Source organism: Salvelinus fontinalis, chromosome 21 (genome assembly GCF_029448725.1).
Source record: "Salvelinus fontinalis isolate EN_2023a chromosome 21, ASM2944872v1, whole genome shotgun sequence".
NCBI classification, from domain to species: Eukaryota; Metazoa; Chordata; class Actinopteri; order Salmoniformes; family Salmonidae; genus Salvelinus; species Salvelinus fontinalis.
Window position 1 is genome coordinate 28,615,874 of NC_074685.1, and position 22,693 is coordinate 28,638,566.

Genomic DNA, 22,693 nt, shown 5'->3' on the forward strand with positions numbered 1-22,693 from the left:
CTTTGTGGCAACAGTTTGGGAAAGGCCCTTTCCTGTTTCAGCATGACAACACTCCCGTGCACAAGGCAAGGTCCATAAAGAAATGGTTTGTCGAGATTGGTGTGGAAGAACTTTACTGGCCTGCAAAGAGCCCTGACCTCAACCCCATCGAACACCTTTGGGATGTATTGGAACGCCGACTGCGAGCCAAGCCTAATCACCCAACATCAGTGCCTGACCTCACTAATGCTCGTGGCTGAATGGAAGCAAGTACCCGCAGCAATGTTCCAACATCTAGTGGAAAGCCTTCTCAGAAGAGTGGAGGCTGTTATAGCAGCAAAGGGGGGACCAACTCCATATCAATGCCCATGATTTTGGAATGAGATGTTCGACGAGCAGGTGTCCACATACTTTTGCTCATGTAGTGTACTTACCCAAGCTTTGTACATTTTTGAAGATAATTAATTAAAAAGCGACTTTGTTTGCTTTAGGGAGGGACAAGATATGTATTGATCATTGAGTTGATTTCATCTTGAAGTGAAGTCAGTATTAGTAAGGTGGAGCAGATCTATCTCAACCACTTGACTGTGCGAAATTCCCCCAGAGTGAAGAATGTGACTTGTTGAGGCTTGCTTGCATTGCTTTCTGGGAAATCCTGGAATGCGTGGAATGGGGGACGGTGCCATGGGTGTGTGTGTTTGCAGTCATATCTGACTGGGTAGAGCACTGAGAGTCCTGCACTGAATCCAACAGGTCAGTGGTTTGGAGCACCACTTGTGTGTGGCTCAGGCAAGCTCCATTACACCCTGTTAACTGCAGAGGATAAGTTAATGAGTTAATTAGCTACTCATACAGTCTCACAAGGCTGTCTGAGACACAAAGTACTCCCAATTGTTTCAGACAATTTTTTTATTTTTTTTATTGATTCCCAAAAACATTTTCATAATGTTAAAATGTATGCTTTTGGGTGAGTAAATGTGCTGTGAATAAAAGCTATGGTTTTGTGTTGGTCTGCTGTTAGAATAAATGAGGTAGCCTATATGTTTATTTGAGAGAAATAAGATCAAAAAGAAAACTGCAAACATTTAATCATTAGGTTAAAATGAACTGTTGCCATAGTTGTATTAATTTTCTTTAGATGCCTGACTTTATTTCGTCTTTATCTAAATTGAGTCTCAATAATGAAATGTTAATACTGTACATTGAAATATTTAGATTCATCATTGAAATTGGTCTTCATTGTATAGTTAAAGAATCATTTGTATTTAATTTATTTATAGATCTATTTTGTAAACTGTAGGCTATGTAAAGGCCACATTGCCTTGAACAGTTTTGTCGTGTTTTTGTCTTGAAAAGCAATGATATGCAATTAAATCTTGCGTAGCTATAGTCACGGCTAACTGCAATGATTGGCCATTGTATAGGAAGGGCTCGTGAATAATGAGGAACAAGGGCAAAGTGGATACACATGACGCACCCGTGTTCCCAAACGTGACCCAGCTACAATCTGTGGGGCCACCTTTAGCAGTGATAATAGGAAGAATATGCCATATCTTTTCAACCGGAAAATATCAATTAGGCCTAGGTTTTTACATTTATGAGATGTAGTAAATATAACTAAGCCTATATTTCTTGTATCATTTGAAGGTTGATTAAATAAATAATTTTAAACTGCTGAAAACTTGGACGATTAGGAAATACGAGCAAATGACTTAGCTTAAGTGCTTAAATTCTGCCTATGAATCTGTGTTACTAAAATCAAATCTTTAAGAAAATGATTTTGACAGCAAATGCCGTAATCGGATGTTATTAACATTTTCAACGATCTGGCGAGAGGCAACGAAAGAAACATCCTTTGGGCCAGTAGCACACGCTTGCACCTCAATATGACTGTAGCCTATTTGAACATTCAATATTTGAATTATTCCGATTAATTCAGTTACATTATCCACTTCACATTTCAATGAACCAATGCTTTCGATGGTAAAGGGGTTTTAATACCTGTTATTTTGAATGTGGAAGAAACACACTATGAACCTACAGTATAGTCTTCCAAGTTTCGATGATAAAAATGACATCCCACCCATAGGTTTGCATACAGTGCAGTTGGCTGCAAGCGTTTTGCACAGAACAGCGATTTGATGCCATCCAATGGGCAGAGAGCGTACATACACCTTAAGAACCTTGTTTGTTACACTCAAATGAATGTTAAAATGCTGTAATTTTGTTTCACCGTTCTAGAAAGGATACATGTTTTGGACTCCTTACTTTTATTTGATCTATGCATGTTTAAGGCAAACAGCATGGTCCCTTTAGGCTAGGTTAGGATTCTAAAAATAAAATAGGGTATGCTGTGAAGAGTAGCCAACAAGAGATAAGTAAATATTTGTTAAACTGTATGTAATAATTGTCATAAATCCATCTAACCTTGGTCTTGTAATAACCACCAAACAAGCATATCCACCACAAATGAGCTAGCTACATCCTTATTGAACATAGGCTAATGAGCCAACCTGCATAATAATTCACCACAAATGAGTAACATTTCATTAATGGTCACTGAACATGTTTCAGTTTACATGCTCATTGAAGTTAAAATACATTTGCACAGGGAACAAAATCAGTATTGCATATAGGAGTGTAAAAGTACTGTAGCTTAATAGATACATAAAAAATACATATATTATTAAGACAAATATTCACTTATATACATTAACCTAGAATCAGTGTCTATCCAAATAGTATTTTCCCTAACCCTTGGCAAACTGATCACATGGGGAAAATGCAGGGGTGATTGATGAAAAACGAGTTATAAAACTGTCTTCCAGCAGGTGGCGCTATATATATCGTATTGTGTCTTAAAAAAATTGCCAGTCCAAAAAACAGACACCTTTCTTTTTGATCTGGACGAACAGTCATGTCAAAACGGAATAATTGTTTTGTCAAATACATCCTCACGTGTCTTTCAGATCCGCGGTGTTATCCTCACTCGCCCTCTGTAAGAAAATAAAAGTTATATTTTAAAATCATTATGGACTACAAAGATATACTTTTTTCAGGACTTAAAGCAAGACTGTCTATTTTAACAGATAAATACAGTATTTATTTAAATGGAAAATGCAACATAAATAACAGATAGCTGTGTAGGTATGAGTGTCAAACCTTGGCTTCAGCTATCTTCTGGATTTGGTCCAGAACAGAGAATTGAGGTGAAGGGAAGTCAAGGGGGTGATTATCCACCGAGGACTCATGGGGCATCTGGACAACATCAGGAAGAAATGTTTTTTTCATGGTCATTTCAGCATGAGATTTTATGCAAGAAGAGATGCATGTCCTTGTTATTATCACAGGGATATCTGAGGTGGGACTCACCAGGACTGGTGGGGCTCTGAACAGGTAACTGAAGGGGTAGTGGAGCAGGTTGATGCAGGTGGAAGAGTACAGGTCAGCGTAACGCATGAGCTGGCTGGCAAACAGAGTCTGTCTGGAGCCACTCCGCAGCAGGCTGCCCATCTGCCCATAGGACAGATCCATCCTATAGGTCACCACCTGTAAAACACAAGGCGACGTACCCCACATTAAAAAATACTACAGTTTACTATAGAATACTACAGTACTTACTATATCATTCTGTAGTAAACCATAGTATACTTAAGCAATACGGTACTGTGGGGTGTGGTGTATTGGCCATATACAACACCCCCTCATACCTTATTACTTAAGTATACTTTAGTTATATACCTTATTTCTCTAGTATTGATGCCCTCAAGGAGAAAGCCTCCACTTCTATGTTCAAGATAATAAAACAAAAACAGCAGAGTAAATACTACAGTAAGGTCTGAAAAAACACCACAGTAAATACTATTATTGAATCAGGGTTTTTTTGTCAGAGGCTACAACAAAAATGTGTGCTGTTGGGGGTACTCGAGAACTGGAGTTGGGAACCACTGTATTAGAACATTTCTCAGAGAGGGATTATGTGTCAGTGGGCATGGTTTACCTTCATCCTGGTCTGAATGGCAGTGATGTCTGGGCACTCTCTACAGCTACTATCCAGGTGCCTAAGGAGAGAGGCCAGTCAGATTGACAACATCATGCACAGCTCTGTCAAGTGAAATAATAGGCAAGTGTAACTCACAGAACAAAGGAAATGCCCACTCACTTGTACAACTCAGCTAAAAATATATCAAGATGCTTCAGCTCTTCAAAGAGATCTTGAGGAAAAAGAGACACTCATCAAAATGGTGGCCAAGATTGCATTACCTAAGGTATGTAAAGTGGCCACGTTATGCATGTGGTATATGATAGGTCAGTTTTAGGGTCACTGTGAGGTCATGAAGAGGAGGTTGACCGTGTTTGTACTCACGGTTCTTCTCTGTCCACACCTGCAGCTCTTTGGCCAGCTCAGGCACCACCAGGAAGGTCTTCCAACCTTGCCTCTTCTTAGACTTTAGGATGTCCCCAAAGATGTGGTCACCCACATAGAGAATGTCCTTCCCCTTCACGTCCAGCAGATCACATACAATGTCTGAGGAGCCTGCAGGGAGGAGAGACAGATAAAAGAGGAAAGTTGAGGAGATGTGACACCCACTGATATGACTCCCACTGAAACCAAGATGGGTGAAACTCACTATTCCTCTCTCAATTTAATAACATCTTAATCCCTTTCTCCTATCTTCCCATTTCCTCTCTGTCCCTCTTCCTAGATAGAATATGTTAGCTATTTTTATTTTATTTTTATCCCATTTTCTCCCCAATTTTCGTGGTATCCATTCGCTAGTAATTACTATCTTGTCTCATCGCTACAACTCCCGTATGGGCTCGGGAGAGACGAAGGTTGAAAGCCATGCGTCCTCCGAAGTACAACACAACCAAGCCGCACTGCTTCTTAACACAGCGCGCCTCCAACCCGGAAGGAGGAAACACCGTGTACCTGGCCCCCTCGGTTAGCGCGCACTGGGCCCGGCCCGCCACAGGAGTCGCTGGAGCGCGATGAGACAAGGATATCCCTACCGGCCAAACCCTCCCTAACCCGGACGACGCTATGCCAATTGTGCGTCGCCCCACGGACCTCCCGGTCGCGGCCGGCTGCGACAGAGCCTGGGCGCGAACCCAGAGACTCTGGTGGCGCAGTTAGCACTGCGATGCAGTGCCCTAGACCACTGCGCCACCCGGGAGCCCCCCCGAATATGTTACCTTTTTTGATGATAATATCCCAGCTAAAACTTTTGGTTGCTTGGAAGTTGGGGGAATGTACATTTTTGGTTTCTTATTGGTTCTGGGAATGAAGCCATATGTTTCCTGACTGGTAAAATTCTGAGAATGGAAGTGAAAACCTTTGCCTGTTCTGGAAACATACATGTTTAGGTTGCAGGGAGGTTCTGAGAACGTTTTACTATGGTTCCCTGAAAGTTTCCCCGGGAGGTTTTAGTAATGTTCTGAAAATGGAAATTATAGGTTATATGAAGATAATTAAATAACGTTCTGAGAACATGTTTCAACAAGACTGCTAGCTTACTTTTGGTTAACTGTTTTGAATGCCAGCACAGATAGGACACATGAAAATTATTTTAATTAGGCATTAATCATGCAAACACATTTCTTTTTAATTGTGGCAGTCAGATTCGAACCTATGATCTTCTGTTCTCTATCTATGTAATTAGTCCACTGTGCCACCAGGATTGAACTAGCATACCATGTTTTTTTACACATACAAAGCTGGTCATTTTAGTCTACTCAAACAGACCCCATTTCAAAAGAAAATAAATATTCATTAAGCCAATTAGTGGGTGCGGCCAACACACTTGAGCACACTTAAGATAGAGTTTTGTTGATGCTGAAAACATAATGTATATGTTTTTAAATAAATTCTTAGAACGTTCTCTGTACGTTACTAAAGTGTTCTTGTGTTTTTTATGGAAAGTTTTCTTAACATTCTCAGAACAATTTGAGAACATGACTTTAAATAGGACAATGAGAAAACCTGTAGGAAATGTTATGCTGAAGTACTGAAATTCCCACAGAAGAGCATTGTTTCTTAACGTTCTAGTAACTATTTGAGAACATTCCCAATGCCAGACCAGTTGGAGAACGTTCCTAGAACATTACCAACATTTTAATGAAATGCAACCATGTTTTAACTTTTAGGAAACATTCTGTTAAAGTAATGAAATACCAAGAAAATCATGTTTTTTGTCAAATTTCTTAAATGTGCTGAGAATGTTCCAAAGCCAATCAACTATCCTGCATCATTCCCAGAAAGTTGTGGGAAGGTTGTATGGAAAATAACCATAGGACAACCATGCTCTCACCAACCTCTAAGAAACATTTTGTTATGTGCTAGCTGGGATTAACATTTGAATTCTTACCGCCAGAGTAGACAGTTCCATGCTGGAGGTCTCCAATGTATGTTCCAATACGGAGCTTCCCTGTGTTCTATGTTGGATAGATATGAACAGAGCCATGTATTTAGAGAGTTGAGCCAATGTGGTTTCTGCATTATGAAGCATTTACAGTGACTTCAGAAAGTATACACACCCTTGACTTTTTCCAAATGCAGTTGTGTTACAACCTGAATTTAAAATTGTTTTTCCCCCACTACACACAATACCCCATAATGTCAAAGTGGAATTATGTTTTTAGAACATTTTACAAATTAATAAAAAATTAAAGCTGAAATGTCTTGAGTCAATAAGTATTCAACTCCATTGTTATGGCAGGTCTAAATACGTTCAGGAGTAAGAATTTGCTTAACAAGTCACACAATAAGTTACATGGACTCTGTGTGCAATAATAGTGTTTAACATGTTTTTTCAATGACTACCTCATCTCTATACCCCACACATACAATTATCTGTAAGGGCCCTCAGACGAGCATTGAATTTAAAACACAGATTCAACCACAAAGACCAGGGAGGTCTTCTAATGCCTTGCAAAGACAGGAAACTATTGGTAGAAGGGTACAAATGTAAAAAATATTACATTGAATATCCTTTTGAGCATGGTAAAGTTATTAATTACACTTTGGATGGTGTATCAATACACCCAGTCACTACAAAGATACAGGCGTCCTTCCTAACTCAGTGGCCAGAGAGGAAGGAAACCAATGGTGACTTTAAAACCGTTAAAGAGTTTAATGGCTGTGATAGGAAAACACTGGGGATGGCTCAACAACATTGTAGTCGCTCCACAATACTAACCTGTTTTACAGAGTGAAAAGAAGAAAGCCTGTACAGAATAAAAACATTCCAAAACATGCATCCTGTTGGGGGACAAGGCACTAAAAACATTCTGCAAAACATGTCCTGATTACAAAGTGTTATGTTTAGGGCAAACCACACTCCATATTTTCAAGTATAGTGGTGGCTGCATCATGTTATGGGTATGCTTGTAACTGTGAAGGACTGGGGAGTTTTTCAGAATAAAAAAATAAACAGAATGGAGCTAAGCAAAGGCAAAATCCTAGATGAAAACCTGGTTCAATAAACTCACCTTTCAGCAGGACAGTAACCTAAAACACAAGGCCAAATCTATACTGGAGTTGCTTACCAAGAAGACAGTGAATGTGGCCAAGATACAGTTTTGACTTAAATCTACTTGAAAATCAATGGAAAGACCTGGAAATGGTTGTCTAGCAATGATTAACAACCAATTTGACAGAGCTGGAAGAGTTTTTAAAATAATAAATGGCCATGTGTTGCACAATCCAGGTGTGGAAAGCTCTTAGAGAATTACCCATAAAGACTCACAGTTGTAATCACTGCCAAAGTTGATTCTAACATGTATTGACTCAGGGGGTTGAACACTTTGACGTTAGAGTATTTTGTGCAGATTATTGATTTATTTTATTTTTTTACAATTAAATCCATTTTAATCCCACTGCGTAACACAACAAAATGTGGAAAAATTCAAGGGGTGTGAATACTTCTGAAGGCACTGTACATGACACTCAACATTCTATGGCAGCCATGTTAGCTCCTCATTAACATTACATGGGGAATACTTAAACAATGCTATATAACTGAATGTATAGAATTAGAACAATACACAATTCTAAAAACTGGCATAACTCTAAATATATAGCTCTGGATTAGAACATTAATCTAATTGCGAGGCGTGTTAAAGGATATTTTCTATACACACCATGTGATGATGAGTGAAAGGTTCTTACCGTGTCCACTTGTCTCAGCACAGTTCCCTCGGCAAAGAACAGTGGCTTCCTGGTATCCACGACGACAAGGTCAAAGAAGGCACGCCACGTTTTTTTGGGGTACTTCAGGAAAAAAATATTGAAATGTTCATTCAAATGAATGGTAATTTGTTCCCCAAAACCCTTTTCCTTAATTTGAAACTGGAGACACCTAGACTAACCTTGGCACCTGGTGGAGTTTCAAGCAAGTATTTCATGATAGCCTAGGGAAAAGAACAAAGACACATCCTTAGTATAAAAGTGAATAGAATAGAATGCATTGAACAGACATCATGAACCATCCAACATTAACAACTGACCTCCGTGTAGTTGTAATCACTGTTGGTCGCCAGGAACACTTTGGCCACCTCCTTAATACGAGTCAGGAGAACAGGCAAGTTTAGCTATCGAGAAGAAGAGAAAGGGAGAGGGTCAATTCCTCTGGATAGAGAAAGTTTAGGTAATCTCAGAGACTTTGTTGAACGTCATTAATTAACTGAGGTATCATCTCATAAATTATGTCCAAAACACTTGGTCAATATACTGTATCCAGAAAAGGTATCCAGTATGGAAGAGCAATTAAGGGAGGTTCAAAGTTATTTTCACTCACGTCTCTGACGACATATTTATCCAAATTCCTCAGAGTGCTTTCCTTCAGACTGCCCTATATGACAAAATGGAGAGAGTCGGTCTTTACACAAAGGCACAGACAGTAATGTTTCATAATGTGTGAGTATGTGTGTCGGGATGGGGTGGTGTATGTACTGTATAATGCTGACCGTATCATGAACATAGTCCATTGCATCTCGGACATCCTGGAACATGCTTCTGAAGGACATGAACAAGTCACCATGTTTGAAGCCTTTCTGGCAGCTAAAAAAAATAAAATACAGAAACTACAGTCACATTATTCACTTATGTTTTATGATTTACTATTCTCATAGCTGTAGAGAAAAAAGTGTTGGCAACGAGAAGAGGGAGGAGGATAATAGAGTCCACTCACTTTTCGTATCTGCTGCATCTGGTAAAGAGGTCCACAAGGCAACCATCCAGATACGTCTCTGTGGGAGGAGCAGGAGGGCGTTACAAAGTCATTCTACTTTATCTTATTTGCAGCATGATTGTACAGAACTACACACAATAACACTGTTGTTGCTACCTGAAAGGTTGAAGAGAGTACTGAGGATATAGAAGCGGTCAGTGTTGCCTCTCTGAATGAAGTTGTTGGGGTAGTAGTCTTGGATCTTGTCCCTGTAGCGAAGGAAAGTATGTGTTCAACTAGCAAATTAAGGAGTAGCCACAGGTGCATATAAAGAAGTGTAACATGATAAAAACATGCATACTGTGTAGTAGAACCTCATGAAGTAAGCTGGTCTGACAACCTCCCCAATAACACCAAACAGCTACTATCGGAGTATTTCTGGATGATGAGTCATTCAGAGAGAACCCACTGAGCCAGAAGATAACAAGATAACAGACAGAGTGCACGTATCCCACCAGCACTATCAACGTCACAAGACCTCTCTTTTGGAGTCTCTTGACTATGACGTTCAGCTAGAGCTGGAGAAACATCCACTGAAGCAACACTGTAGTCTGCCTCACTGTAAGAGTATGAGGCAAGGATCCAGTGGCGATTGAGTGGATTTGAACTAGAACCGGAGCCTCTTGATAGCTCAGCTGCTGGTAAGGGATCCCAAAGACATCTAAATCCTGATATATGAATGGAAGATGGGCACTATGTACATGTCCAGCTAAAGTATAATCAATATAGTCTTTCATCTTTCATGATAAAAAAAACAAAATACACATAGTCCTACATAAGACTCACAATAACCCAAAGATGAACTCATAAGGAACTCACGTAATCATGCAATAACACACATGTAAACACATACAGACATTAATTTGCAAACGGCACCAGGTGGTGGATATAAATATACTTTTTAATATTTGTGAGCTGGTTACATCACCATTGTAAGCCAATGGATGAATAAAAAATTCCAAAATAGTGCTGCTATATCTGCATCCAACTAATGTTTAGAAAAAACATTTAACATTCCTGCACACCTTGTGGAGTATCATGTTAGCTGTGAAACAAGTTTTAGAGGATATTATGCGTTCATTTCTCAGTCCTCCATGAAACAACCAGGAACATGGGGGCTGTTTTATGTTGTAAGCTTAATAGAACGGCAGTATGTAGGCCTACTGAGACAGATGCTCACAGTTGGATCTGACCAAGGTCAGGATCAGGCTCCCTTGGTCTCCAACATCCTCTGTTCTCGTGTAGAGCAGGGCAACCCACAGCCCATCCCCCTGTCATCTCATAGCCTAGTTTCTCAGTCAGTCCATCTCCTGTACCCTCGACAAGATAAAAACAACTCTTTCATACAGCTGCAATATATAGCCTACACATAGGTAGTGTATTCTGCTTCTTCTATGAAATGTAACCAGCAGAGAATTACAAAATTCACTGGATTCAGTTTGATAAGATGTGTATAATATATCGGTCTTTCAGGAAACATGGTATTTTAAATGAGACATATGAAAATAGTCACATATTGACCTTGTGGTTTTCTGTGATCGTGCTCTTTTGATGTTTGACAGAAGAGCTGTTTCACCCTGATGACCCACTGAGTAGACATGCCGATTTGCTGTGTGTGTGTGCGCGCGTGCGTGTGTGGGTGTGGGTGTGGGTGTGTGTGTCATTCCCCTGTTCCCCTGCTTAGATGACTTTGCAAAGTGGTTGTGCAGATGTGCCCTCAGTGACAGTGTTGACCCAAGGACATCCTGTTACAGAATTACAAACAGTATACTCACAAACACACACACACACACACACACACACACACACAAGTCTTGTATAACTAACTTTGTGGGGGTCACACAATTCAGTCCCATTCAAAATCCTATTTTCCCTAACCTAACCCTTATCTGAAAACCTAACCTTAACCCTAAATCTAACCCTAGCTCCTAACCTTAACCCTAACACTAATTCTAACCCTAAACCCTCTAGAAATAGCATTTGACCTTGTGGGGACTAATACAATGTCCCCAGTTGGTCAAATCTTTGTTTGTTTACTATTCATGTATAATGAAACACGTCCACACACACACACACAAACTATTGTATTTCCTGTGATGTATCACTCACCTTTTTAGAAAGGTGAAACCATGACTGCACAGCAGAATGTTTCCATTGGAGTCCACCTTCAGCAAGTTACCATACATTGTGTCAAACACCAGGCCGCTAAGGAGGGAGGAGAGATTGGGATGAAAAGGAGGAAGAAAGAGCCAGGGGTGAATATGGTTATGCAGAGATAAGCAGAGAGAGGAATGGATGGGAGAGGGATAGATGATATCTTTTAGATTTGTGGCTGCTCTTGATAGTATCAGTAGGTTACTTTTTATTTCTGCTCTATTTTGACCAATCTTGTTATTCAACTGTTACCAGGCCTTTGGGGGACCTATCTCTGCAGGAGGTCTATCTGCTGATGAAGTGATAAAATGTCAGATGTTTCTCCAGCATAGTGTCCCCCTGGGGCAAGGATACAGAAAATAGAATGCACAGAGCAACAAATGACTTGAAAAAGAATGGTTAGGGGTCATTTCATAAGTAGTGTCCCATGAAGAGCCCCATCCTAACTAACCATGCTTTGCATCAACACAATGCTAAGGAGCTCCATTTCATGGAGAACAGAAGAAAAAAACAGATTTGTGAGTAAAGGGTCATGATATGTATTACCAAACTGATCATGTAAAAATAAACAGTATGCAAATGTGTGTGGGATCAACAGGAAGAGAGAACTCACCGTGTGGGGAAGGTGGGGTCGTAGGTGTAATGCAGTAGCTCATGGGGATAGCCTATAGACACCAGCCTGTCTCTGAGCAGCTCAAAGCCCAGGTCCTCGTAGTCAGGAGACTTGTACTCTACACACACAGGACACATCAGTATTCATCAGTGAAAATTTAACAATGTTGCTATCCTCATATACTGTTCAATATAGTTCTGAGCGGTATACTATAAAGTAGATTCAAGCCTAAATATTTTGAAATAACTTAGTTTGTTTTAAGGTTAAGCTTGAAATGGGCATAGTCTAACAAGCTTTCTTAATGAATCAGGAAATCTAGTTATTTCTGGTTGTTTAGGCTAACTCATTAATCCTGCTTTGTAGTATACCCCCTGATTGCACACCTTAAATCTTTGAGACATAGATTTTCATATTTTCCCCAAAAGTCAGCCTTCTTTGGCCCTTTACCAGTACAATCACATTTTATCTTTGTTGGAGTAGGTCTACTGGGCTACTATACTGAACAACAATATAAACACGACATGCAATAATTTGAAAGATTTTACTGAGTTACAGTTCATACGAGGATATCAGTGTATTGAAATAAATTCCTTAGGCCCTAATCTATGGATTTCAGATGACTGGGAATACAGATATGCATCTGTTGGTCACAGATAACTTAAAAACAAGTAGGGGTGTGGATCAGAAAACCAGTCAGTATCTAGTGGGACCACCATTCACGTCATGCAACGGGACACATCTCCTTCGTTGATCAGGCTGTTGATTGTGGCCTGTGGAATGTTGTCCCACTCCTCTTCAATGGCTGTGCGAAGTTGCTGGATATTGGCGGGAACTGGATCACGCTGTCGTACACATCTGGATCGATGTGTACGACACACCACTCTATGCAATTGTGCAATTGTCACACCACTCTATGCAAAAAAATGCAATTGTGTTCGCTGTCCGTAGCTTATGCCTGCCCGTACAATAACTCCACCACTGGGATTCTGTTCACAACATTGACATCAGCAAACCGCTCGCTTACACGACGCTATACACATGGTCTGAGGTTGTGAGACCGGTTGGACGTACTGCCAAATTCTCTAAAATGATGTTGGAGGCAGGGTATGGTAGAGAAATTAACATTCAATTCTCTGGCAACAGCTCTGGTGGACATTTCTGCAGTCAGCATGCCAATTGCACGCTCCCTCAAAACTTGAGACATCTGTGGCATTGTGTTGTGTGACAAAACTGCACCTTTTAGAGTGGCCTTTTATTTGCCCCAGCACAAGGAGCACCTGTGTAATGATCATGCTGTTTAATCAGGTTCTTGATATGCCACACATGTCAGGTGGATGGATTATCTTGGTAAAAGAGAAATGCTCACTAACAGGGATCTAAACAAATTTGTGCATTTGAGAGAAATAAGCATTTTGTGCATATGGAACATTTCTGGGATCTTTTATTTCAGTTTATGAAACATTGAATATTTTTGTTCAGTATAGATGAACCTACCTGCCAGAGTGTAGTCCATGTCAAAGCCATAGCATTTGATGTTCTCCAATGGTACACTCCTATTGACAAACACCCTGTAATCAAAGGAAAACAGGACAGTTGGAGTTTCTGAAGTGATTATCTGGGAGACAAAACAGGGGTCAGTTGAGGAGAAGCAGATCTCAGATGGGCATGTCAAAGCTTTTCAGAATACCCAATCAGCTGTACAAGAGTATTTAATGGCAAGGCTTGAATATGGCTCCAAATCTGACCTATTGTCTAAGACCAGTTGCTGAAACCTTCAAGAGTAGAACTCCTTTTGACAAATTGACTCAACTTTCTTCAAGCCCATGGAAATCAATCAACTTGAGCACAATGCTGGTCACATTGGGATATGCCTCACCAACTATATTCTTGGGAAGCAATCATTAAAGAATATCTTATGCTGCACATTCAGCTCGTAGTGCCGTATCGGGCGCTATATCCTACTGCACTACATCACATCATCACAGTCCTACTCTTATCAGTTCATTAACATATGTCTTCAAGCCTGCCAACATGGACAGCCACGTCCATCTAGACTCTAGAGGAAAGATATTTAAGGCAATGTTTTTTTTTAGGAGGCTGCAATGGTATTGGCAAGGATTTCCGAGACTTGGCACTGCTTATTTTTTGATGACAGTCACGTACCGTGATTAATGTATCCTGATTCAACTCATTGAGCACACTCTGCATGTGATCAAACTTTGCAGTCGGTGGTGCTGCAACAGAAACTGTGGTCAGTTCTCTCTAGCCTCTACCACACAGAACTCCACCTAATCATCAGTAACAGGTTTATATTTCAGTAATGGACAGTCTATGTAATAACTAAATCCATATGTTATAACAAAAATATCTTTGTTCAATCAAGAATGGAACAAAGACTTGGAAACCACAATGAAAAGACAGAATGGGCAACTTCTGAAAATAGATTGCTGTATTCAAAAGAACTACCAAACTAGTTAAAGAGAGATTGCTTTCGTACATATCAAATCAGGACTCTGATCAGTTCAGTCATTCACAAGGTAACCACAGAGGGGTTTCCTGTGTCACCAGGTGATATGGAGCCTCTATCAGTGACACCAGGGGAGAGAAACCCATCTCCCTCCTGTCAGAGTGGCCTACACCTCACCCCGTCTGTCTGTCTGTCTGTCTGTCTGTCTGTCTGTCTGTCTGTCTGTCTGTCTGTCTGTCTGTCTGTCTGTAGCTCCTGCCAATAGCAGCCAGTTCAAACATATAGGGTAGCTGTTAATAATTCACCTGACAGCTCGTGTTCTGGAACCGTGTTGCTGAGGAAGCCTCACTTGAGGAAGCCTCACTTGAGCGAACAACAACAGTCACCCTGAGACAACAATCCCCCTGAGACAACAGTCACCCTGAGACAACAGTCACCCTGAGACAACAGTCACCCTGAGACAACAGTCACCCTGAGACAACAGTCACCCTGAGACAGTGGGTGCCTGGGAAGTATGAACAAGGCTACTGATGGAGTATATCTGGTTTGAAGCATGAATAGCGTACACTGACAGTAATTGGTTAAATAATATACCTGACACTGGTGTAAGAGGATATTGAAGTGTCCCCCCAAGTGTGATTTACACCTGAGTGACTGATAACTTTTATCAAGGCTAGAAAAGACCTAAGATGCTCTTCTCTTTTAGACCTCAGCCAAACAACTAGCCTATAATGTGGAGGAAGAACAGAAATGAGTGACTCTTACAATCGAGGTGTGAAAGAGAAGGCGTCCCTGACCTCACATACCATTCCTAATCTCCACTCCCATTCACCAATCAGAACAGGTAATGTGAGTCTGTCTGACAGATCTCTGTGGTGGCAGGTAGCCTAGTGGTTAGGGCGTTGGGCCAGTAACCAAAAGGTTGTTAGATCGAATCCCCGAGCTGACAAGGTAAAAATCTGTTGTTCTGCCACTGAACAAGGCAGTTAACCCACTGTTCCTAGGCCGTCATTGTAAGTAAGAATTTGTTCTTAACTGACTTGCCTAGTTTAAAAAAGTAAAGAATCCCTGTGCATTGTCAGAACCTGATACAGCAAAGGTGTTGGATCACAGTAACAAAGCGTATACATTATCACAAAGTTATAAAATGCTCATGTAAAAACCAGAAGGCACATGTTCTCCAAGTTCCAAGTATTTGAAAAATGAAAATAAAATAAGCTGAGCCAATTAGTGTATATGACACAGGACATGCCCTATGACCTTATGCAAACCTGTATGATATAACCATACCTGGATTGGCCTCTACAGCCTACAGGTTTGTGTCACATTTATACTACAGCATTGCCAGTTTTGTAAGCACTAGTGTAGGATTGGACCCAAAACTGAGCTGCACATGTCATATCTTTATGGGTGTAATAAATATTATGCTACATCAAATAATAACTCACTTGTGCTGATATTCCATGTTCTTCACCAAGGGCACATCGGGTGAAATGCTCTGGTCTGTATCAGATTTAGTAGGTTGATCTGTCACAATCCGAGTCGGATCCTCCATAGTCGTCGCTGTAACAGCCTCTCCAGATAGGGGGATAGTGAGATCTGAAATGGGTAGCCTAAGTCCTAGCTGTCATCTCACTAGAAGCTTACTAACTGGAGGCTTTTAAAGCTCCAAAATACGCAGATCTGTGCGTAAAGGGTTTCACTACACGTCAGTAAACAGCCACTCCCATGCTTTAAACTTCGTGGTTCGGTAGTTAAAAGTGGGTGCGGGGCTTCTGGGACCTACTGCATCCTATCTTGTCTATGAATTGGTCAAACTCACAGCGGACTGGAAACTGGCTTAAAATACCGAGATAATGTAATCAGTCGCACACACGCAGAGAGGAACGTGCGTATGGCTTGAGTTTGCTGATATCACTTCTGCGATATGAGCGAAGCTGGACGATATTCAAAAAACAACACAATGAAAGAACGAAAGAAAACAACAATTCGTTTTACATTAGGCCACATACAGGTAACTGCCCAAATAAAGGAAACACCAACATCGTGTCTTAATAGGTCGTTGGGCCAGCACGAGCCTCCAGAATAGCTTCAATGGGCCTTGGCATAGATTCTACAAGTGTCTGGGAACTCTATTGGAGGGGTGAGACCCCATTCTCCCACGATAAATTCCATAATTTGGTGTTGTGTTGAAGCTCCAGAATCTCCCATAAGTGTTCAATTGAGTTGAGATTTCTGGTGGGTGGGTGGGTGACACGCACCCACGCAGGCATGCATGCACACACACACACACACTTTATACCCCATATGCTCCTTTGAGACCCGTCTTTCAAAGTCACTGAGATATCTTCTAGCCATGGTACCCAAAATAATGGGCAACTGGGCATTTTTATACATGACCCTAAGCATGATGGGATTTTAATTGCTTAATTAACTCAGGAACTACACCTGTGTGTAAGCACCTGCTTTCAATACACTTTGTATCCCTCATTTACTCAAGTGTTTCCTTTATGTTAGCAGTTACCTGTATATCTATAACACTTACCCCCGAATACAGGTGAGAGAGAGAACACATTGAATAATTCTGATACTAATCCTGAACACCACAGTAATGGAAAAAAGTACTACCTCAAAAGGAGTGTAATAAGTCAAACGGTTAAACTGTGTATGTCAGCCCAGACTCACTAATAAGAAACTCAAGGCGAGCTGATTGAATCATTCCCTAAGGGATGTAACTTGTTCATCAGTAAACCACATACAGTATGCTGACTTTAGGAGTGTCAGAGGTAAAACCTCTCCCTCCCTGATTAGCGCCTGTTTGCCTGGGGCCAGAGCCTGATAACAACAGAGACCTGGGCCTGCTCACAATACTAAACACATTTCTTAAAGAGGACCCAGAGAATTAACAGTTTTATCACACTGTACTCACCTTCCCAAAGGTCAAAATTATTGATTTGCCATTAAGGTGTCATTAGACTGGAAATGGCTTGGGGGCAAATCTTTACAGAGGAGTTTTAACAAATACAATGTTTTAACAGGAAGGACACAACGATGTACAAGTCAGACACAATGTCATTGATGATGGCAAATGTTCCGAGTTTGGTGGTTGTGCGTGCCTTGATATGATGGGGTTAATGAGGTCAATTCTATCCCTCCCCTGAGGATCCCCTGTTGGGATGCATCCTGTGAATCTCGCCAGTGATCTCCATCATGGTAAGGTTCCTGGTCTCAGACATGTTGTACCACCCAAACACCCCAGACAGCAAACAGTAGTAGTCCAACTTCTCCTGTGTATAAACATACTGTGAGTGCATGTGTATGACATCAGCTGCCACGGTCCCACTTATCAAATAAGAGTCCCAATACCTATGTAATTACAATCTAGGTACTCCTTGTCACTGTCACATAATACTTACAGTACCACTGTTATACCTGTTTGTGTATGTGACAAGGTATGAGAGAGAGGCTGATGTGCTCACCACTGTTGAGGGTGCGCCGATAGTGAAGGCTGCTGACTTGAACGACTGGTTGAAGTGGAGAAGAAGAAGGTGAAGATGAGAACTATACTGCAGTAAGGGATCCAGGAGATTTGGATCTGAACAACAAATAACAACAAATGGTGTGGCTTATTGATGAGCCACTGATGTTGCCACCTATTGTAAAAGATTGATGTAACCCAGTGATAATAAATAGGGACATTCAGTGGCATTATGAATGAATGACATTCATTCATAATGAGCATTGTTCCATTCATGGAAAAGATGTCACCCATGATGACAGAGCAGTGTGTTGCTTATAAAGTGTGATTTACCTGCAGGTAGAGTGACCCAGAAGACCATGGGTAACTGCCATGCATAGGTAATCCCTGTAGAGGAGCAGCCTTTTTCCTGTGCTATCAATGGCGAACATGCATTAGGATGGCAGATATGGCATCATTGTTTTAGCACGATACATTGAATTTTTAAACTACGGTGCGCAACATGGTTCAATGTGCCAATAAATCAGCACAATCGACTTTGGAGCTAAAATTGGGATCATGTATACTATGCAAATGAACATACAACAAAAGAGCAATGGAAAGCATTGTACAATTTGGCAAACTTAGCAAAAAGAGGAATTTGTGGTAAGTGCATGGGGCTGCCATCTGTATGCACCTCTGATATTACCATCACCTGTCATACCAATCCGTGTCAAGTAGTTACGGTAGAAGTTTCACTGTCGACTCCAGATAAATGACACGCCACGGGGGGGCACTGAGTACATACAGCGCCTTTAGAAATTATTACACATTTTGTTGTGTCACAGCCTGAATTCAAAATGTATTTATTTTATCAACGATTTATAATAAATAAAGCATAATGAAAAAGTGAAAGTGTTTTTATAAATTTCTGCACATTTATTGAAAATAAAATACAGAAATATCTTATTCAGATAAGTATTCACACCCCTGACTCAATACATGTTAATTACCTTTCGCAGTCTTCCGGAGTAAAAATTCTTCAAGCTCTGAAATTGGTTGTTGACCATTGGCCATTTTCAAGTCTTGCCATAGATTTTCAAGCCGATTTAAGTTAAAACTGTAACTAAGCCACTCAGGAACACTCAATGTTGTCTTGGAAAGCACCTCCAGTGTAGATTTGGCCTTGTGTTTTAGGTTATTGTCCTGCTGAAAGGTGAATTTGTCTCCCAGTGTCTGTTGGACTGCAGACCAAACCAGGTTTCCTCTAGGATTTTGCCTGTGCTTAGCTCTATTCAGTTCCCTTTTATCAGAAAAACTCCCTAGTCCTTGCCGATGACAAGCATACCCATAACATGATGCAGCCACCACCATGCTTGAAATTATGAAGAGTGGTACTCAGTGATGTGCTGTGTTGGATTTGCCCAAAACATAACGCTTCATATTCAGGACAAAGTTAATTCCGTTGCCACATTTTTTGCAGTTTTACTTCAGTGCCTTATTGCAAACAGGATGCATGTTTTGGAATATCTTTATTCTGTACAGGCTTCCTTAATTCCACTCTGTCATTTAGGTTAATATTGTGGAGTAACTACAATGTTAGTGATCCAGCCTTAGTTTTCTCCTATCACAGCCATTAAACTTTAACTTTTAAAGCCACCTTCGGCCTTATGGTGAAAACCCTGACCGGTTTTCTTGCTCTCGGTACCCTTCTTTGTTAGGCATTGGAAAACCTCCCTGGTCTTTGTGGTTAAATCTCTGTTTGAAAATCACTGCTCGACTGAGGGACCTTAAGGATAATTGTATCCTGAACTTATTTAGGCTTGCCATAACAAAGGGGTTGAATACTTATTGACTCAAGACATTTCAGCTTTTCATTTTATATTCATTTGTAAGCATTTCTAAAAACATAATTCCACTTTGACATTATTAGGTATTATGTGTATGGCCAATGACACAAAATCTCAATTTAATCAATTTAAAATTCAGGCTGTAACGCAACAAAATGTGGAAAAAGTCAAGGGGTGTGAATACTTTCTGATCGCACTGTAATTACAGGCTTGATAACATATAAGCTCTGTCAAACCCCTCCTTTTAAAGGTCAACCAAAACATGAAGAATGGTCATTTTCATTTCACAGTGTTCATAGTTCATCAATGTTAATATAGGGTTAATTAGGGTTACTGGTGAGGGATATGTGAAATAAGACTCACACAGGCGGAAATCTCACACAGACCGGTTCCCAAGGCAACATGGCGCAACTGGTGGGTGGGGATCCTTGCCATATGGAACACTTCAAATTAGTAAAGGCACATCTGAAGAGGAGCAGAATGACAAAGTTCATCACTCAGTCAATCAGACATACTGTATCTAATTGAAAAAACGTAAGATTCTAGGTAGGCTTTGATCCGAAAATGACATGACCATGCCATTCTACATTTGTATACCCTTTTGCTCACTCTAACTCTAAACACACTGATCTCATGGATCGACTTCCTGCATCAACTCACAGCATTGAAGGTGACGAGGATGGTGAGGAGTTGCCAGCTTATGGCCTGGTCCAGGTCCAACACAGTGTGGCTGCGGACCCCAATCAGGGAGGCGTGCTCCACCAGCATCTCTCCACCTCCACACTGTGGTCTCTGCTGCCCCACAGCCTGCGGATGGCTACAGAGGGGAAAGGCCAAATAAGATACACAGGTGGAAAAGGAAAAGGACATAAAGACAGCTAAATCAGGCATAATGGTAATGATGAGGATGACTATGATAACACTAATTGCAAGTACATTTTTGGTGAGGTAGTTTTCCTTAGGCAACCTGTTACCTGTTCATATTATCAAAGAGCTTCACCCAGGTGCTTACCTTTCTCACAGCCCTGGTGGTCGCCCCGGTCCAGCAGCAGGTATCGGGGTGACTCTGGGAGGAGGGGCAGGGTGGCAGGCTAGGGCAGGGCGGTCGCACCACTGAAGCCCAGCAACCACTGCCACCTGTCCTCTGTCCCCAATAACTCACTGCAAGGACAGAAGGCTATCACATGGCATCACATAGTGTTCGTTCACCACAGGTTAAACTGATATAAGCATCCCTGACTGACACACTAGAACCAGACAGCTCACCTGATCCCTAGAAGCTGACCTGAGAACTTCCCTATAGACACAAAGGTGGCTACAGACACAAACCACCATTCCTCACCGCCTTTAAAGGGTACATTACATTACCACATTGGTTGGAGGCTAACACCTGCAGCACACACTGGAAAGGACAAACCATATCGCAGACACTGTTAAGCAGCATAATTCCTCTAGTGAGATATTAAAAGACAGGTATAAAGATGACCTTGTTTTGTGGCTTACAGTAAAATAATGATATCAATTCAAAAGATGAAAATCAGCTGACCTGCATTAACGCCGTAGAGGAAATGTCGAACCATGATCATCTCAAAGGACATGGCCGTTTTGCTCAACAGCATCATCACAGCACCGCCAATGACAAACAGGTTGCTCAATAACAGGCATCTCTTTTTGGAAAGTGTGGTGGACAAAATCATCATAATTAATGTTCTACTACATCAAATAGTAACCACACCTTCAAATAAACAGAAACCTCTGGACGCACCAGATGGAGACGATGAAGGACCAGATAAGTCACTTTCCACTGCTCTTAGGAGATCCTATGCCGCTGCAGGCATGTGGTGTTCACCACCTCCTTTATGACCTGCAGTAACACCAAGAGGGTGACTGTGACGCTATGGAGGTTGGGTCAGTCAAACATTTATGGTTCTCAAACTATTTCTCATTTTCATTGGCATGTATCCAACTGAAGTTGTTAGTTTGTTGAGATTCTTTTTTATTCAGAGCTATTACACTCAGTTCCAAAACAATAAGGTAACAATAACTGCACTTGTTTTGCAAAGCCACATTTATCTGGTAATACTGCCGTGGTCTACTCTTGACATTTTAATACTTTTGATGTGGATTTACAGTACTCACAGTCGTGAGGTCAGGACAGATACACAAAAGTATGTGGACACCTGCTTGTCAAACATCTCATTCCAAAATCATGGGCATTAATATGGAGTTGGTCCCCCTTTGCTGCTATAACAGCCTCCACTCTTCTGGGAAAGCTTTCCACTAGATGTTAGAACATTGCTGTCGGGACTTGCTTCCATTCAGCCACAAGAGCATTAGTGAGGTCGGGCACTGACGTTGGGCGATTAGACCTGGCTCGCAGCCGGCTTCACAATTCATCCCAAAGGCGAAGGGGTTGAGATCAGGTGTTCCGTGCAGGCCAGTCAGGTTCTTCCACGCGGATCTCGACAAACCATTTGGACCTCGCTTTGTGCACTGGGACATTGTCATGCTGAAACAGGAAAGGGCCTTGACCAAAATGTTGACACATAGTTGGAAGATTGTCATTGTATGCTATAGCGTTAAGGTTTCCCTTCACTGGAATAAAGGGGCCTAGCCCAAGCCATGAAAAACAGCCCCAGACCATTATTCCTCCTCCACCAAACTTTACAGATGGCACTGTCTAGGCATGTGACATGTATGTAGCTAGTCCCTGGTTCAATGTAATGTCTTGAATGAGGGCAAATGTGACATCCAAAATAAAGATGCCTAACAAACTGGTGAAATGTTAACTCATACAGCTAAATGAATAACCAAAAGGATCAAACATCAATGCAAACACACCGTGCCCTTATAAAAACAAATGCACATCCTCGTAGGGAAGAATAAGATACAACTTATTATGTGCATCCTGCAATGTCAACTGGTACCTGGAAAGAGATTCTT

At 41.1% G+C, this 22,693-nt stretch overlaps 2 protein-coding genes across 5 annotated transcripts; both read right to left on the minus strand.

The window, feature by feature from the left end:
* Positions 1–1,954: 1,954 nt before the first annotated feature.
* On the minus strand, positions 1,955–16,458 carry nt5c2l1 (5'-nucleotidase, cytosolic II, like 1). Of its 4 annotated transcripts, XM_055874575.1 has the most exons (19): positions 15,892–15,982; positions 14,140–14,210; positions 13,471–13,544; positions 11,977–12,094; positions 11,319–11,414; positions 9,327–9,418; positions 9,171–9,228; positions 8,947–9,040; positions 8,778–8,831; positions 8,488–8,571; positions 8,350–8,391; positions 8,150–8,251; positions 6,348–6,414; positions 4,346–4,516; positions 4,142–4,193; positions 3,980–4,040; positions 3,352–3,528; positions 3,142–3,237; positions 1,955–2,975 (listed from the first exon to the last, which is right to left on the minus strand). In XM_055874575.1, the coding sequence occupies exons 3-19, from the start codon at positions 13,487–13,489 to the stop codon at positions 2,934–2,936; spliced, it is 1,425 nt and encodes a 474-aa protein (XP_055730550.1). In that variant the 5' UTR covers positions 13,490–13,544; positions 14,140–14,210; positions 15,892–15,982; the 3' UTR covers positions 1,955–2,933. The 4 variants fall into 4 exon arrangements, with proteins under 4 accessions (XP_055730550.1, XP_055730549.1, XP_055730548.1 ...); XM_055874574.1 differs by lacking the exon at positions 14,140–14,210 and having other exon boundaries at positions 8,947–8,995; positions 15,892–16,457; XM_055874573.1 differs by lacking the exon at positions 14,140–14,210 and having other exon boundaries at positions 15,892–16,452.
* A 1,457-nt stretch (positions 16,459–17,915) lies between these two features.
* On the minus strand, positions 17,916–21,855 carry slc2a11l (solute carrier family 2 member 11, like). Its single transcript, XM_055874012.1, is given in 12 exon segments — positions 17,916–18,038; positions 18,255–18,271; positions 18,274–18,356; positions 20,103–20,215; positions 20,411–20,523; positions 20,526–20,567; positions 20,763–20,911; positions 21,017–21,140; positions 21,297–21,463; positions 21,498–21,542; positions 21,544–21,614; positions 21,847–21,855. Coding segments are annotated over 12 exon segments (1,053 nt in total). The 3' UTR covers positions 17,916–17,918.
* Positions 21,856–22,693: the final 838 nt, after the last annotated feature.